Source organism: Monodelphis domestica, chromosome 1 (assembly GCF_027887165.1).
Source record: "Monodelphis domestica isolate mMonDom1 chromosome 1, mMonDom1.pri, whole genome shotgun sequence".
NCBI classification, from domain to species: domain Eukaryota; kingdom Metazoa; phylum Chordata; class Mammalia; order Didelphimorphia; family Didelphidae; genus Monodelphis; species Monodelphis domestica.
The window spans coordinates 100,576,354-100,588,583 of NC_077227.1; the positions used below are offsets into that span (position 1 = coordinate 100,576,354).

At 35.9% G+C, this 12,230-nt stretch overlaps 1 protein-coding gene across 34 annotated transcripts in view; it reads left to right on the forward strand.

Annotated features, from left to right (window-relative positions):
• The window catches only part of ABLIM1 (actin binding LIM protein 1), a 400,442-nt gene that overhangs the window by 346,076 nt on the left and 42,136 nt on the right, over window positions 1-12,230 (forward strand). For 15 of the 34 annotated variants that reach the window (XR_008913139.1, XR_008913121.1, XR_008913123.1 and 12 more), the window contains exons 9-11: window positions 1,545-1,625; window positions 5,304-5,351; window positions 12,100-12,177. Coding sequence is in view for 1 of the 34 variants with exons in the window: in XM_056803736.1 (XP_056659714.1) it covers window positions 12,100-12,177 (78 nt within the window). In the remaining 33 variants the exon portion in view is untranslated. The remainder of the gene's footprint in view (window positions 1-1,544; window positions 1,626-5,303; window positions 5,352-12,099; window positions 12,178-12,230) is intronic. The other 19 variants (XR_008913142.1, XR_008913163.1, XR_008913161.1 and 16 more) reach the window with 5 other exon arrangements.

Here is a 12,230-nt window from a genome sequence, read left to right on the forward strand (position 1 = left end):
AGGTAATTGGGATTCAGTGACTAGCCGAGGGTCCCAGAACTAAGTAGTATGAGGCCATATTTGAATCAATGGGCCTCTCAACTCTAAGCCTGCTACTTTATCCACTGATCCACCTAGCAGCCTCTGTTCTTCTTCATGCGTACTGGGAAAGAGTATCCCAGTGTTCCCCTGCTTTAGATCTGTTTTCATATCTTTAGATAAGTGAGCTGAAGATCACCCAGGAATTCAGTAGTTCTCTAGTTAAGCCCCGCTCTCTGACCAGAGGGTCCAATTCAACTACTAAGTTCTCTTACCTCTAGAGGATATAGTAGTGAAATCAGCCTCTTTGTTACCCAGGAAATAGTAGTGACCTAGAAGACCATGAACAAGTCATTTCATCCCCTCTAGACTTCATTTTTCCCATCTATATAATAAAAAGAATTGGTCTCTATAACCTCAAAGGTCTCTTTGCCCTCTAAATCTATGATACCAAGAAACCAGCGTCTCCCACCGTGTAATGATTGATAATTTGCAACGTGGTCTGTCTAGTTCTTCTCTTGGTAATTGACTTATGTCCTAGCTGTTCTGACAGAACACTCTCTAACATAGATACCCTTGTGGGCAAAATCATGAGAAAATTGACTTGTGGATAGAAGAACTCAATCTTGTGATCTCTTGAGAGCATTTCTCAGTGGCCAATTCCTGACTCAAGATTTGCAAATGCTATGCAGTGTACAACCTTAGTGTGGTTTCCATAGTAAAATGGGAAACATTTGAACAACTGCTCGGTGACCCCTCTGAGTAATCCACAGTCTTGTTATTTTATAACTCGGGTGAAGTTTGTAAAAACAGATTAAAAGCTTCCCAGAAATCTTATTTATCAACGTATCATAAGAATTTTCAGGCCAAAGTTAATTGGATTAAGGAGAGGGTGGGGAGCTCCATTCTGTAACTAATCCATCAAGAAGAACTTTTTAAATTCTTACTATGATCCAGGCACAGTGCTAGATACTAGACTGAAGCTGTCTCAGCCCTCAAAGAGCTTAGATTCTATAGCACATACATGCATATATATATGTATAACAATTATCATCAAAGTAGATTCAGATTAATAAAGATTTAGGGAGCACTGGCAGCCAAGAATTTGGAAAGGCATCATATACTTTGCACACGGGCCATGCAATCTATGGCAAACAAATTATGACCCTGTCATATCATCTGGAATTTCCTATTGATTTCATAGATGATTTATTTGCAATTATTAATAAATGATAAATCCTTAACCTCATTAAGCTACATATCTATTAGAGTAATTCTGAAATGAAAATGGTTTTGTTTATTCTCTCTACCTCTCTCTTATGTTCACTCTCTCTTTCCTTTCTATCCCCTCTTCTCTCTCCCCTTCCTCCCTTTCTCTTCTCTTCCCATCTTCTTCCTTCCCTCATCTTCTCTCTTTTCTCTAAATCTCATTCTCTCTCATATTCTCTTCTGTTTTCTTTCTGTCGCTGTTCTTACTCCTTCTGTCTCCCTCATGTTCTCTTGTGTACTCTCTCTTTTTTTCTCAGCAGCCTCCAAATATACCACGTTCCTCATCTGAATTCTTTTATCCTAAAAGTCTGATTCGCCGAACACGACGCTCTCCACAGGTTTGCGACTGTGTTTGGACTGAGTCATGATATAGCTTTCCTAAGCAACAAGCTTATATCACTTAGCCTGGTGCCGCTATTCTCATGCAGCCTTCCTACTTTGCTTGGGGAAGGAGATGCTCACTCACTCACGCAATAGAAATACCTTTTTCATTTTCTAATGCTCTCTGTTTTCTTTTCTATCTAACGGGGTCATTTGGTAGCTTTTTGGACTGGTTTTGTTTTACTTTTTTTTTTTTCCTAAGCAGAAGTCAGTGTTTTCTGTTTGTTAATTCTAGTACCTAAGAAGCAATTTGTCATTTAGGATCTGCCATTTGAGTAGCCTGAGAAGATCTATTTTAAGCACAATTAAATATTTTTCATTGTTGAAAGATACCCTGTAAATGCATTCTTTCATGCTCATCACACCATGGTATTTAAGGTATAATGGCAAAGTGAGCAGGGTGTAATAATTGGCATTATGAATAAATTCTCTCCCCAATTTCACCTTTGAGAGTCAATGAGCATTAATTAAGCACTGGGCATTACAAAGAAAGGCAAAAGATAATTCCTGCTCTCAAGGTGTTCAGTCTAATAGAGGAGAAATGTGCAAACAGTTATATATAAACAAGATATCAATAGGCTGTTACAGATAATCTCTGAAAGAAGGCAAAAGTTGAGTTTTTTTAATGAGTCTTGAAGGAAACCAGGAGATGAATTTGGGGAGTTTTAGGCATGAGGGACAGCCAGTAAATACACTAAGAATTGAGAGATGCAATATTATATGGAAGAAGGCCAGTGTCACTGGATCACAGAATACATAGAAGGATATGAGATATAAGAAAACTAGAAACATAAAACCCAATTTTAGATTTTATATTGATCATGAGGGCAAGTGGGAGCCCCTGGAGTTGACTGAATGAGAAGTGTCCTGGCCAAACTCATGGTTTAGGAAGATCAATTTGACAGCTGAATAAAGGATAGACCAAAGTAGGGAAAGACTTGAGGCAGAGAGACCAGCAGTCTACTTCTGTGTTCCAGTTGTGTGGTGATGAGGGCTTATGTCCTAGGATGCTGGTGGTGTCAGAGGAGAGAAATGGACATAGAGGAGAAATGTTAGGAAGATAAAAAGAATAGGACTTGGCAATAGCTGAGATGTATCTGGGGAGGCAGAGTAGGGAAGCAGAGCCTGAGTGCCCAGGAAGACAATGGTACCCTTATAAATTGTAATAGGGAAGTTAGTAAGAGAGGAGTATTTTAGAGGAAAGATGATGAGTTCAGTTTTGACCAGGTTTAAGCTGTCTACAAGATACCCATTTTTTTAAACCCATTCTTTCTGTTTCAGTAACAACTCCTGAATAGAAAGGCAAGGGTTAGGCAAAAGGAATTCAACCACTTGCCTAGAGTTACATAGCTAGAAAGTACCTGAGGCCAGGTCCTCTCAACTCTAGGCTCTACTCTCTACCCACTGTGCCACCTTGCTGTCCAGAGATAGCAATTTTGAGATGTAAGAATAGAATTCAGGAGAGATTAAAGCTGGGTAAATAAATTAAAAAATCATTTGCCTAGAAATGGTAGTTGAATCCCTAGGAGCTAATGAGATCATCAAGTAAAAGAGGGAGAAGAGAAGAGGACCCAGGACAGAGATGTAAGAGACATCCACAGTTGAGTATGATCCAAATAAAAATCCAGCAAATGAAAGGGGCTGTTCCATAGTCTCTGAGCTTCAGTTTCCTAATCTGTAAAATGAGAATAATGATTACATCCAAGGGTTGTGGCAAATATCTAATAAAGTAACATATAGAAGACACTTTGGAAGTTTTAAAGAATTATTTGAATGCCACTTATTACCCTCAGTTATCATGATAAGCATTTGGAAATTTTACCTTCCAAATATCTACTTGTTCTCCAGCAACATATTTTAAGGTACTTTCTTCTATGTGTTCAAACTGAAATCATAATTTTCTTAACATAGCAAAATTCAGAGTAGCCTTATAGAATTGTGTCTCTCTTCTCTAAGTGAAGCCCATACCAAAGTTCTGATCTCAATAGTTACACTACCCAGTGTTTTGAGATAGCCCCTAGTCTCCTGTCATTTGCCTATTTCTCTTGTTCATATACAAGATAATAATAGTTATAATAACATTTATATGGTGCCTTAAGGTTTGCTACGTGCCTACAGATATTATCTCATATGTACCTCACAACATCCCTGTGCCATAGTTTCTATCATTATTCCCAATTTAAAGATGAGGAAATTGGTGGAAGGAGGTTAAGTGATTTGTTCAATGTTACATAATTAATATGACTCTAAGTAAAGATTTGAACTCACGTCTTCCTGACTCTAAGACTTCCTAGCACTATGCCCCTAAGTAACTAGAACCATAGTACAACCAAGGAGTCTTAGTTTTACTTAACCATTCTAGACTTCCTTTTACCTCCCTCAGACTATTATGCCAAATTTATATCTACTGCATTCATCTATCAGTGTCTTCTCATTTTGGCTTAGAATATATTTGATATTTGAAAATTATTATTTAGCCAATCTTGAATAAAGGATCTTAGAATTAGAAGGTACCTAGGCATCATCTCACATTTTACAAATGAGGAAATTAAGGCCCAAAGCCATTGTGACTTGCCCAAGGTCATAAGCCTAGTGAATGTGCCACTTCTAGTTGCTTTCTATCCATCTTATAACTGGTCTTCCTTCAAATATAGCACATAATGAGACACATTCAAGGTGTTCTATGAGTAATCTAGAGTAGCTTGGAGGGACTATCACTTCTTTTTTCTCAGAAGCTATTTTTTTTCTTAATATGACTCAGTTACATTTATCTTTTTTAATTGCCTTTCATATCAAGCTGATTTTAACCTTGCTGATCTTGCATTTCACTAAGATTCCAAAATATTTTTCAGATGAATTGCTGTCTAGAAATGTTCTAAAACTGCCAAAATTTTGCCTACTTTCATAGTGCTTTTAAAAATATATAGTGTTAATCCAGAGCTTAATGGATCAATTTTTTTATTTTTTGAAAAAATAATATTTTAGAGAAAGAGCCTGATATTGATATACAAAAGGTCATGGCATTTCTGGGATCAAATTTGTATTTGTAAAAGAAAGAATTTGAGGGGGTGTTAGGCTTTTGGACACTAAAAATTTAGATGACTACTCTAGAAATTGCATGTTTTTCTTTCAATCTAATGTACACATTGTCAAGTATGGTCTTGTTGATCTCTAATGCACCAGCAAAGTATTCTGTGTCTACTCATGGAGAAAAGATCATTAGAGTCTTTATGTCTGGACCAATAAAATTAATATTGCTACTTATCATGTATTGAACATTTTATTATTAGCCTGTGGCATTTTCATTAGAGCATCTGCTTTTTTGCTTTGTTCTTAATTTTCATTTTGTTCATAACATTTTATCCTGTTTTATACATGTTTAAACCTCTGTTGGAGACAATCAGATCTTAATATAACGAAAACTGAATTTTCTTTCCACTGTGTATTATGTGTATAACTGAATCAGATGTGCACTTAGTGTACACACACAGATATGGATAGGCACTAATGTATATCGGTGTTAAAAACCAGCAAAAGCTCAAAATGATCTCTTCCCTTCCTCATTCTTTAGTTTGGCAATATTATAGTTAAGTGACTATATTAAGGGTAAAAAAATATTATTCCTTCTTCTGCAGCTATTACCACCACCTTGTCTAGTGAACTTCAACAAAAACCAAAGGCAGGTACTGTCATCATCAACAGTGTGTGCTATAAGGTGATAATGACCTTATAACTGTAGTTATACCTGTAATAGTTCATCAGATCAGGATGATCTGATGGTTTTTTTTTTCCTGTTCCCTGTAGTTTTCATGTCTTCTTTTAGAGCATGGCTTTGAATGCCTGCAGTTTAGAAAAAGTTAGCCTATGCATTGCTGCTCCTGGGGGACGGGGTAGAGCAAACAGTGATTCTCAATATTTCATGGCATGGTAGCATATTCTGAAGGGAAATGGGATGCCATTTCTTCACATATTCAGCAGTCAAATCTCTGGTGTTATTACAAGTCATAATCAAAAGGTGATGGTGAGTTGGAATGAGGATATAGAACAGGATTATTGAAGTAGAGTATTCATTCATTGAATACTTCAGAATTGTAAGACAAGTGGTCAAAGGAGAAACTGGAGAAAAGCAAATTAGACAAAAGTTACCTGATTAGAGTACTTTTAAAAACATTTTGTAAGCACACGTGGCTTTTCCAGAATTTCATCCCCCCCAATAACAGTTGAGGTGGTTTTTCTTTCCTTTGGAAATAAAGAACCAGACTTTCAGTGAATCTTCTATCACTTAATCTTGTTTCTCTTAGAGAAGTCATCCAGAAAGAGAAAAGAAGACAGTGTTCTTGGGAATAATAAGGAGAAATTGAATGAACAAAGATTCTATGAAAATAGCAGGGAAAGGGGACCAAAGTAAAAAAAAAAATCATGGCACTTTATATTTTAAAGGGAATAACTTTACATTATCCCAGTGTCTAACTGGAATGAAATCAAAAGCATATTCTTTCTGATCCCCTGCTTTACGTTTCTAAAACACTGATCGAATCACTTGTTGAATACATTCAGAGATCAGAGCAAGTCATTAATGTTTAGGATCTCTACTTTCTCTTCTGCACTTCTGGAGAGATAATGGCTTTTTTTTAAAGGGAGAGGAGTACTGGAAATTTTCCAACAAGCTTTCCAAAGGGTACTTTTCCCCATTCATCATGAAAGTCACTGAACCTCTTACTTTTTAACTTTATGGAACAAGTATTATATTTTAGGACTAGAGAATGAGAAAGTGTCTTTACTATTAATATGGGTATAAATTTGTCACCATAAACTATAGATATATGGACTTCTGTTGAATTTTTGTCATCAGTTCATAATTGCTAGAGAACTGTAGCCAATACCTTATGTACTAGGATGAGAAAGAATGGCTAGTATTTTCAGGTAAATGTGGAATTTATTTAAGGAGCTATTAGAGCTATTAGATAATAGTAAGAACTATTAGGCTTAAACTTTATACAGAGAGGGAATAACACAGACAAATAGCAAATGGGCCATATAAGAGAGAAAGAGGATAAATTAGTATTTTATATGACTTATTGATTGACAACTTGGGCAAGAATATAGACTCTTAGAAGATTGACCTTTTGTATTAGTTGGACTTTGTCCGTCCATCATTGGCCCTCAGTGAATAAGAAAATCACAAGTACAAATTAACAGATGATTAGAATAAAGGAATAGGATTTTGCCTTTCAGAATCCAAGAAGTTATCTAATTAGCATCCCAGAGGAGATAGATAATCTTAGAGGGAGGTAATATTAAAATGTAGAAAGAAACCAAGTTTAGATGGTTACTTTGTAAGCCATGAGCAGCAGAAAGTGAAAAGAGGCAGGAAATGAATGTATATGTAGGTAAACTCTGTACATGGTTTAAGAGAGTGGTTCTCAACCTTTCTAATGCCATGACCCCACAATACAGTTCCTCATGTTGTGGTGACCCCAAACCAAAAAACTATTTTGGTGGCTACTTCAAAACTGTAATTTTGCTACAGTTATTATTTGGAATGTAAATACTTGATATTCATTATGTATTCTCATTGCTACAAATTGAGAGGTTGAGAACCGCTGGTTTAAGAGAAGGTATCTTTTGAATTGTTCTGACAGATAAGAGGCCTAAAGAAGGATCATTGTAATTCAGCACAGAGAAGAGAGTTAATTATAATCCTCCAGACCTGGGAAGAGAGTTTTCTACTGTTTATTAGAATGAGAACTGCATATAGCTGTTCTAGAATAAAGAATACATGTTCAAAAGTATTACAGGACTTGCAGCACCTTATGTGTAGATGAATTGCTTAGCATTCCTGAATTCAGATGATGGGATATAGAGGTACTTTCTTTTGGGAAATCTAGGGCAAGTCTGTTTTATCTAGCTAACATCTGAAATATAAAGATTGTTTATTGGGCATGCTAGGAATGATATGATAACAGAGACAGGGAAATTATTAATTATTTTAATTTGAAGATAATGGACTTGAAATAAAAGTCCAACACAGACTAATTGACATTCACCCCATATTAGAAAGGGTAATATAGATAGGTCAGCCATGTGGTACCTGAGCCCATGGGAAAAGGAATTATCAAAGATGAATTTGTTAGTAAGGTTATGATGTCAAAAGAAAGCAGAAACAAACTAAACTAGATCATATGTATACTTAAAGGGGAAATAATTGAAACATTTTCAAATCACTATTTGTTCCTCAAAATGTGAACTTTAAGTAATATTGAGAAATCCAAAGCAGAACATTGTAATACATTTGGCAACTGGCAATCATTAGATTCCAAAATATCTAATTGCAAAGTTCAAAATATCTGGGTTTGAAAAAGTAGAGAAAAGCTAAAGTATCATTATCCTAAAACTGAATAGAGGTTTCAGATCTTAAGCCATGTAGAAAAACACATGGAACTTAAACTGAGAGTTTTACAAAGACTTCAGTCATGGAAGCAATGGTCAAATTATACAAAACCAATAGTGTAAATGATTGCAACAAATACTTGAAAGAAATTTATGAAACTCTTGGGACTCACGAATCAAAGGAGGGAGTAAGGTGAACATCAGCTGTACAGGAACAGCTTACTTTAGCCAAGTGAACTTTCCCTTTTCTGTACTTAATTTCCAAAAAAGAACACTCAGTGTCCCTTTTTCTAAACTCTGTTATTGCTATTCTGACACACACCTATCAGTAAATATAGACCACCAGAGACTAGATTGCCTCAAAATCCACCCTTGCTGAATTATTGCCCCCAAAAGAGAGGAAGACAAGTCTGTTTGGCAGAAATAATAAAAATGAGTAACTTGAAAGAGCCCCCAAAGCTTCAGTTTTTATTTTGTCCACTTAACATTCTTTATGGATATTAATGAAAACAGGCAGTTACTGTGGCAACCACAGTAACTTCAGCCATCTGATTCTACTGCAATACACCCTAGTCTTCACCACACCCTTCAACAGTGCCTAAGATCATAATTCTTTCAGAGCTTGTGGCAGGAAAAAATAATTCCCATGAGCAGACATTGTTTTTTGTTGTTGTTTAGCTGTCTCAATTTTTTAAAACACTTTGATCTGGAAAATTTGTTACCCCATTGGTTATACTTATAAATAGCCTCTCTAGTTTTACCAATATATTGTAGGATACCCTAACATGTCCATTTTATTTGATCTTGAAATTGAGATCTACCATAGATCACAAGCAAGAAGGCCCAGGCAATAAATATTTACTGAATGCCCACTGCATGCAAAACCAAAACAAAAAACTGTGCTAGACACAAGAGAAGGTGCAGACTTCAGATATAATACAGCCCCTTATCTTTATAGAGTTTACTATCTGCCAGAGGGTTAATATTACAAATGTACTCAAATGCAATACAATGATCTTATCTAAGTATAATAGGAAATTTCACAACAAAATATTATGTGAGACCCAAGGAAGAAGATAGGAACTGGTAAAGGCTTCATGGAAAAAATGATATTTGAGGTGGGTTTTAAAGGAAGAGTAGCAGAAGAAAGGAGAGGACACAGCTTGAATGAAATTTTTAAGAGATCTGATAGCACTGGGCATGTATATGTAGAGAAGAAAGCAGTCCATTTTGTTCTTAAATTACATTAGTGATATGAAATAAAGCTAGAAAGGCAAGATGTCCCACGATTTGGGTAGAGCCATCAATGCCAGCCAGAATATTTTGATTTTATTTTTTAGGCAATTGGAAGCCAGCAAAGTCTTTTGAGTAGAAATTGTTCTGATAGAAGTATGAGTGACATGTTAGAGAAAATATAGAATGGAAGCTAAAAGCCCTGTTAGGAGACTATTACAGTAGTCCAAGAAGGTTTTGATGAAAATCAACAGTAGGTTTATTGTAGTGTAGCTAAAGAGGAACAAAGGGTTGAAGACAGGTTACAGAGGTAAAATTGGCAGATGTTGGTGTGGTAGGAGGAGTCCTGGACTTGAAATCAGAACCTGAATTTCATTCCCAGACCACCACAGATCATAACCTCAGTTTCCTCATCATGAAGTGGTTGAATTAAATGACTTCTAAGATTGCTTCTGACTATAAATCAATGATTCATTATTCGGTTTCAAAGATCAGAAGCCTTCTTAGGTCAGGAAGAAGTTCAGTCATGGAGGAAAGGATAAAGGATGGAATCAGTAGGCAGAAGTAGTGGAGTCAGAATAAAGGAGAGATTTAAAAGAAAAGATCATAAGTTTATTTGGTGCAAGTTATGTCTGACTGGAGATGTACGATGGGCCATTTGAAATACAAGTCTTGAGCTTGGAAATAAGGTCAAGACTAAGGATATAAGTTTGGGAGATGCATAGAAGAGGTAGTAAAACTATGGGAATGAATGATATTACCAGAAAAGAAAGCATAAAAAGAATCTAATCAATTCCAAAGTTTTAGATCTTTAATATGGCAGAGTTTCAAGAGATGGCAAGATCTGAGGTATGATCCTGCCAACATATGTGGCTGGGGTGAGTTAAAGAAGAATGCCATTGGAATTGAAGAGTCTGAGAAATTAAATACTTGTAGGGGGTTTACATATATGTATGTTCCTAAGGGTAGTGGCTGGAGATAGGTTGGAGAAGAAAACTGAGCCAGGTATTAATGTCATTTAAAATTTGGGAGAATGACCAAGAAGCCATTGAACCTATGAGAATTACTTGTGGTAAATAGTTAAGTCATCTTGATTAATCTGTGGATATGTTAATGATCTAGTGTCTCAGGACCATTCCTGTCAAGAATTCTGTTTTTATTTCAATAGCACAACTGCAGTATTTGCTGGTACTGAAACAGCCTTAATCCATTGAGTAGAAACTTTGTCAAATTGGAATCAGGACTGAGAATCTAAGTAAAAAGTAGTAGAGAGTGATAATACCTTAGTATTATTCAAAATTGAAAAATTTTGAAGTATCCTCTCTGTGAATCACTGTATAAACTTAAAAACTGCATGTTTAGAAAACTGCATGCCAACCATCAGACTTGGAGACAATCAAAACTGATGACTCAGAGGACAATTTTATACTTTAATTCTCCTGAACTATGTACCTTTACCCCATCACTGAACACTGGAACAGTTTTGGAATGTTGTTTCCTTGCATTATCATTTATAAACGGTTTTGTCTCTAATGAGATCTGTGCTTGAAAAATAGGATTTCTTCTTACCACAGACATAACTAATACGTTTTTTGTCCAGGACCAGTATAATGAAATATGCTCTGATCCATCTTCTCTGACACAGCATAAGACTTCAGCAAGGAGTGGGGGGTGGGGGAGAGTGCAGATAAGGAGCTCACCTGGAGTGTAGCCTCCAGAGAAGGACTTAACCTCTGAGAGCCTTTTATTTTGACTGATTCCTACTACTTAGATATTAAGCTCACTTGTTTCTCTCTATACCCTCAAATCTGTGAATTTGAACTTGTCTCTGTATATGTATGTATGTATATATATTATTGTATTTCTATTTCAATGATTTGGTTTTCGTCCCTTTGTACATTATTTATGCACTTAAAAACATTATTCTAGGAAATCCATGGGCCTCACCAGTCAACCAAAGTGGCTCATGATAACCAAAAAAAAAAAAAAGATTAAAAACTCCTGCTCTAATCAGAGCCCTAGAACAAAGCTCTATTTATCCTACTTCAGTTATATCTCCAACCTTCACCCTCAGGTGAATTTTCACCTGAAAGGTAGGAAGGATTACAATCTATGATTCTTCATTGGTATTTGTGACTCATATCTGAAACATCAAACTGATAATCCAAGCAAAACTCATGTGTGTTCTTCAGAGCTGGTTGCTCAAGCTTGCAAAATAGAAAATGCAAGTAGGAACATTACTAAAGGTGAAGAAGTTGAATTTCTTACTTAGAATTTTCCAGCAAGTACCTTCAGAAAGATAAGATCGTCCACGAGGCTTTCTGTATTGTTTGAAGAGTCCTCATATGAGGGCAATTGGTCATATTCCTAATATTCACCTTTACATATTGCCATTGTGCTCATGGTTCTTTGAATGCTATTGCCCATTTTTTACCCAGCTGAAAGTCAACATAAAGAGTGAAGAACCTATATAGTTGGATATCATTGTTTATGTAGGCTTAGTTCAACTCCATGCAATTTCTATATCGCTTTCACACCCATGAGTTGAGTATATAATATTTGACCCAACAGTGGGGGAGGGAGAAATTATGTTTCTAAGACCTTAAAAAGCTTTATAAACATGCAAGTGCATTTTTACAGTTTTCTTGTGTTTTTTCACTTATTTCTTATAAGTTCTTATAAGTTCAGTTTCCTACAAAAATGAAAAAGACATTTTTTAAGGAATAGTTTCCAGAATCTCAGGATCATTGACAACCTTGATTCTGAAACATCAGCTTTTTCTCTTACATGGCAATCCTTGTTTTACAGCCAACAAGGACATCTTCTGAAAGTATTTATTCCAGACCAGGATCAAGTATCCCTGGATCACCAGGCCATACCATCTATGTAAGTATCTCTTTCAATAAAGCTGGAAAATTATAGAGGCCTCCTTTTAATAA